This window comes from Centrocercus urophasianus, unplaced genomic scaffold, assembly GCF_019232065.1.
Source record: "Centrocercus urophasianus isolate 14NV4802_14NV808 unplaced genomic scaffold, USGS_Curo_1.0 seq_24, whole genome shotgun sequence".
Classification (NCBI taxonomy): domain Eukaryota; kingdom Metazoa; phylum Chordata; class Aves; order Galliformes; family Phasianidae; genus Centrocercus; species Centrocercus urophasianus.
This window is the reverse complement of record NW_024884800.1, coordinates 2944202-2950201: the sequence shown is the minus strand read 5'-3', so window position 1 is coordinate 2950201 and position 6000 is coordinate 2944202. Positions and strand designations below refer to the sequence as shown.

Genomic DNA, 6000 nt, shown 5'->3' with positions numbered 1-6000 from the left:
TTTTGTCAGAAAATTAAAAAAAAAAAAAAACAAACCCAAAACACACTGAAGCTATGGAAAAATCACATTTTCCATTTAAAAAAGCCTGAAAAATCCCATGAGAAACTGTAAGTCACAGATCTCACCCATATTCAGTTTGCTCTAAAAATTAAGCAGCACTCTGACACAGCACCTCCCTGGCTCCCAGCTCAGGTTCCTCTGCAGACAGACTTTTGGGGCTGTTTGTTTTACCCAGGTGCTCGAACTCACAGCCTATTTGAGATACACAGAATATCTGGCAAGAAACGTCACCACCAAGCTAGCAGGGTCTCTTGCTCTGTCATTCCTGCAGAAGGTGACCTTCTGGGTAGGCTTTTTTTGAAAGTAGCGATTTTCCTCCCCTCTCAGCCTTGCCTCCCACCTAACTTTGCTTGTTTCCATTTCTTTTCCCGAGCAGATAGCAATGAACGCACCGCCTCAGCCCCAGGAAGCGCTCGCTAATCTCTGCCCTCTGGCTGCAGCAACGGGAGATTCTGCTTTGCTGCTCTCAACCGGAAAGCTTTCCCAGCCCCTCGCAGGCATCAATGCTGCCGCAGCCAGACTTCAGATTCCTCTCATATTTTCCTACCTGTGAAAGTTTGTGCATCAAAGGCAGAAGGCACGAGCCTTGTTAAAAGCCGTTCTTTTTGAGCAGGTCCAAACTGACGCACTAAACCCGTGTCTTAGCGTGGTAGCAGATGGGCAGCATTGGGGTCAACTCCTGTAGTTTGTTTTGTTTTGTGACTACAGAGATTACCAATCAGTGGTACAGCTGTGCTCATTACTGACCTGTAAAGCAGCAAAGGTAAAAAAGGCTCCGATAACCTCTTATTACTTCTCTGAGCCGGACACTTTGAACACCTGCTAATTTTCTTTATGTAATTATTTGTTTTGCTGTAACACCACTGCGTTGTTTTGCTCACTGCTAAGCAATTAACAGTTTGTCCTTCCAGAAATATCCAACGCCCCAGACGCTATTAACTCGTCGGAACATTTTCAACACAAACATTCCAGGGGAAACTCAGCGGCGCCTCTTCCACTTTCTGGAACGAGCACCTCTCCAACCACATCCCCCCCATCACCAGAACGCCACACCGGGGCAGGAACCACCAGGAAGGAGTTGTTCATTCTACCCAGTTCCTCACAGCCTCCTCATCCCACATCACTTTGAGGCTGGCAGATTTCCTCACAAAATCCCATTCTCGTGGACACCAGTGAAGAAACTGACCCTCACCCTAACAGCGATGGATGGCTCTTGCATCACGTTCCCATGGCCTGCAGGCAGCAACCAGCTTTGGGATTTCAGAGAGGCCAGAATCTTGGTTACCCTGCCAGCACGTTTAATTTCTGACCTATGGACCCAGAAGTGCTTAAATAAGCTTCAAAAGTAACTTGCTGGATAGATTTCCCTGAAGCCAGCAATCTTTTGGTCACTCTGGGTCATTCAGTCTGGGAACAGCCTGCTGGAAGGTGATCACGGTGCTGTCAGGTCCCTCTTTTATAATGAGCCTATCAAACATGATCCTTTCAAAAAAATCTAGATGGTGCTTAGGATCAGTATCTTACAAAAGCAAATTTTAAATAACCTAACATGACCTCAAAATAAAATCCCCCTTTGCCAAATACTTTCTTTTTTCCCCTTTCTCTTATTTACAAATGCATACACTGAGATGAGGGTAAGACTTCGAAGTCCCACCATGGTTTTGTTTATGGGTATCAAGACAGAGTCACAGTCTTTTTGCTTGCAGTACCTAAAAATTACAGTAGTGATTGACATTTGAAATGCAAAAGTCCAATCAGAAAGTCCTTTCCCTGAATCTGCTGGGCAGTGTGTGGGACTTAAGCACGTAGCACTGGGACTTGGCATGCTCAGTTCCCAGCCTGTTACCATCAGAAACAATCACAGTGGAGCAGAACTAAGGACCATCTGTCCTGTAAACCTGCAACCTGCTATGAGAAAGTCATAAAAACATGCATGTGGTAGTACTTTCCCCTAGGAATGCTCTCCTGCCTCTGGCACAATTTGTAGATCCACGTCTCCACGTGCTCTCAGGATACTGGGCAGGAGCAGGAAGCGTATCTGATATGTTTAACATACATTAACAACACACTTTCAAAACTATACATATGTATATAATAAAAGTCTAGTATTTTCCTATATACAGATACAAAAGGATCATCACTGCTTTATTTACACATTCTCAGCTGAGAATCTCTTTTAGAAAATCAGTTTAGCCAGGATGTGATGCTCAATACCTATGCAGTTGTAGCTACAGTGCCAGGTTTCTTTGGTATTTATTCTGTGTTACATTAAGGCACTTGCTTGATCTCAGTCACGTATAAGCTGGTACTTAAAATGCCATCAATTGAGTTCCTAGCCAGAATCTTCCCTCTCCATAAAACTTGAGTGCTCATTGTGGAGAATAAGGAAGAACAGATCCTCATGGATGAGATAAAGACTCTCCTTCGAATAGGTGCTGACTGAATGATCACAAAATGAAAGGAACAGGAGGGAGGAGTGTCCCCACAGCAGAAGCTGTACTGACACAGCCCCATGTCACAATGCCTACAGCAAGGACTCGGGCTCCCTCTCCCTGCCCACTGCTGTCTCAGTGTCTCGGAGGCAGCTCCCTTTCCTCAAAGAAGAGCTCTCTCGTTGGCTGTTGAACTGGTAAACTCGCCGCTTAAACAAGCGATGGAGCTTCTCCTGGAACTGGTTCCCAATGAAGCAGTACACCAAAGGGTTGATGCAGCTGTTGGCAAAAGCCATGCAGATGCCAAATGGCAGTGCTGTGTCGATGATTCCTGTCACATCACAGTTGTCAATGACGTTCATATGAGCCAGGGCATCCAAAAACGTCAAAATGTGGAATGGGAGCCAGCAAATTAAGAAGGCCACAACAACAGCAGCCACCAGCTTTAGGACTCTGTCCCTCTTCTGCTTGTTTTTGCCAAACTCCTGTGCTTTTATCAAGTGCCTCCTGATGCAGACATAGCACGTGGTGATCACCGTCAAGGGGATGAAGAAGCCGAGTGCATTTTTCAGGAAGGCTGTTCCCACAGACCACTCTGCATAACTCTCATGAGGAAATGCCATAATGCATGCTTTCACCTCCATGCTTTTAATGTAGTGTGTGTCACGGAAATAAAAAGTTGGGAGGGAGGACAAACAGGCAAGGCCCCACACAACCAAAGCGATAAAATACGCCTGATGTGGAGTCCTTCTTTGGGAGCGAATAGGATGGACAATTGCGTGGTACCGGTCCACGCTCATGCACGTAATGAAAAATATGCTTGCAAACATGTTCAGACACAGGACAGAACTGGAGATTTTGCACATGAGAGATCCAAAGATCCAGTTGTACCCCTGCGCATAATAGGCAGCCCAGAAGGGAAGGGTGGCGAGACACAGCAGATCCGCCATAGCCAAGTTAAAAATGTAGATATTAGCAACTGTTTTGGGGCTGCTGCAATGACAGAGCACCACAACCACCACGCTATTGCCAACCAAACCCAGAGCAAAAACCACAGAGAAGAATGCTGGAATTAATGAAAACTGGTAATTGGAAGAGGTCAGTGGGCAGGGAGGCGGTGAGCGCAACGCAGCCGATGAGTTTGCCTGCGCTGTATAGAAGATCTGGAGAGTTTCCCTGGTGGTGATGAGCATGGAGTAGTTGCTCTGCATGTTGGTTCTGGCAGAAAGGGAGGTTCTGTAGGAAATGCATGTGCTATCAGCACTTTGCTGTCACATCGCTCACCTGCAGATCAGAAAACGATTGTGAGACATACGCTCTGCAGCCATCTCAGTTCTGGAATCACAGTCATAATAAAATAAAATCATTTAAAATGATGTCGGGAAGCTGGGAGCTGAAATATCAGGCAACCCTGCTGGACTCCTTTCCTCAATCCCACTAATAGGATGCAATTAGCACTGGGGAGGTCATGGCACTTTTTAATTAGCTGGGCAGAAAAGCGAGCAGCTGGGTTTTATCTGCTGCTACAGATGGTGCTTTCTGTGGCCAGCGGAGCAGAAATATGATTGACTCAGGAACTACAGATACTGCAGGAACTTCTAAGACAAAAGGCAGTACTGAAGCTCCTTGCAATCGTTTTCTTGGATTTCATTCTATTTCCAGCACTCTGACAAGTTAAAATAATGTAGAAAGGCAGCCCTTGCCAGCGGGGATCAAGTCATTCACACCTGAAGATCACCTGGGATTTCATAGGCATGAAAGCAGCCTTTTAGTAGGGCTATTAAAAAGCAAGCTTTTTTTTTTTAATTCACAGGGCTGGATACAAGGACACTAAGGGGTCTTTGCAGAAGAACATCACTTACTGTTAGAGTCTTCATCAAAGCAAATCCACATCTCTTGCTTCCGCAAAGACTTTTAATTAGAAGGGTAAAAGAAATATATTCCATGCAGATTCAAGCAGTACACTCAAATATGTGGTCCACGCAGGCATGGATTTAACAGCATTATTTACTCTTCAGTTAGAAAGATTAGGACTTGTTTTCGGTGAAGAAAAATATAGCTATCAAGCATCTGAAATAGGAGATTCTCTTGACAGATCAGCCTTTGCTCCTGCACTTCAAGCAGGGCATTTTTCAAACTTAAAGACATTTTAGTTAATAAAGAAATCATACTCAAAGATATCATTTTACTTAATGAAAAGACAATTCCTTTTTAATTAAGTCCTTATGGAACCAGTCAGGCATTTAAGAATTTTCAAAGGGCCCTTAAAGCAGCAGAAATTTTGACCAAGTAAAGACAACAGAATTGAGTAATGATGTCTCATTTAAAAGAGGATAGCTGATCACTTCAAAAGTATTCTCAGTATTAACAATTTAGTATACAACCCTTCATCATTTGCTCAATGCAAAATATGCGATTCACTCCACTGAATGCACTGACAAAACTGAATTTTAATTGTGTTGTCTCACAGTAATGACAATTCAATAGGAAAATGTTAAGGTATATTTCTGCAGCGTGCTGCAGGTACGGGATCACAAACCCATGCTGGATAATCAAACAGGTCTTAAACAGAGCAAGATGCAGGGCAGGGTCTGTCGCCTCTTATCTCTGACGTCCTGAGCCCTTCACATCAACTGCCAGAAGCTTAAATCTCGGATCTAGTAAGAAAAAACAACCTGATATCTCTGATTTAATACAGGGACCACAACATACCTGGGCTGAGCTACATTAATGGTAACGTTTCGTTGGTGAAGATGCATGCTTCCCTGCACACAAACAACTCATAGCTTAGAAACTGTTTCTAAAATACAGTCATTCCTCCTTTTTACACACAACGAGGCATTTTATCACAAATTGTATAAAATCAGCAAAAATTATCTCCCAACAACAGACAGAAAACATACCTCTGAAACTTCACTTTGGTCTGGATGTAGCTCCAGAGTTACACACTCCTCTTTGTCGTTTTCCTTCTGGCAAATATCACCGCCAGCTCTCTGCTCTCTTATATCTCCCCTTTTCCCACTGGGAGACTTTACCCTACATAACTTGAGAAGTAAAATATGAATGCTTGCCAGCTCCTTTTCCTTTTGGAAGCAAAACGCCTTCAGAACCCCCCTTTCCAAAGCCACGTAAGCAAATGCAGTAAATCAGGAGAGAGGAACAAGAAAAAAAAGAAAAAAAAAAAGAAAAGAAAAAAGAAAAAAGAAAAAAGAAAAAAAAAGCAAGCAAGAAAAAGGAAATCCACATAAGTATCACTGCGAGTTTCTCCAGCAGCATTTGGGTCAGGAGAATACGCTCAGACAGAGCTCCCTTCTGCCCCACCTCCACCCCCCATTGAAGATGAAACACATGTGAGCCTGAGTGCAAGGATTGGTGCTTTTCTGCAGGCAAGGGGATTCCCACACACTGTATGGAGTCCCAGTACTTGCTGTCACACTTGAGAGATGAATAGGCTGTTAGTGCTGGCAGAACTGACTGCAATGTGAACATCCAGAGGCAGAAAGCAGAG

General features: G+C 44.0%; 1 protein-coding gene across 1 annotated transcript; it reads right to left on the bottom strand.

The window, feature by feature from the left end:
* Positions 1-790: 790 nt before the first annotated feature.
* AGTR2 (angiotensin II receptor type 2) lies at positions 791-5929 on the bottom strand. The gene is made up of 2 exons (XM_042825180.1): positions 5396-5929; positions 791-3776 (listed from the first exon to the last, which is right to left on the bottom strand). The coding sequence occupies exon 2, from the start codon at positions 3701-3703 to the stop codon at positions 2585-2587; it is 1119 nt and encodes a 372-aa protein (XP_042681114.1). The 5' UTR covers positions 3704-3776; positions 5396-5929; the 3' UTR covers positions 791-2584.
* Between the last annotated feature and the right edge of the window lie 71 nt (positions 5930-6000).

Bases quoted from the DNA above. Each gene is read 5' to 3' on its own strand.
- AGTR2 (XM_042825180.1), bottom strand. From the start codon at position 3,703: ATGCAGAGCAACTACTCCATGCTCATCACCACCAGGGAAACTCTCCAG.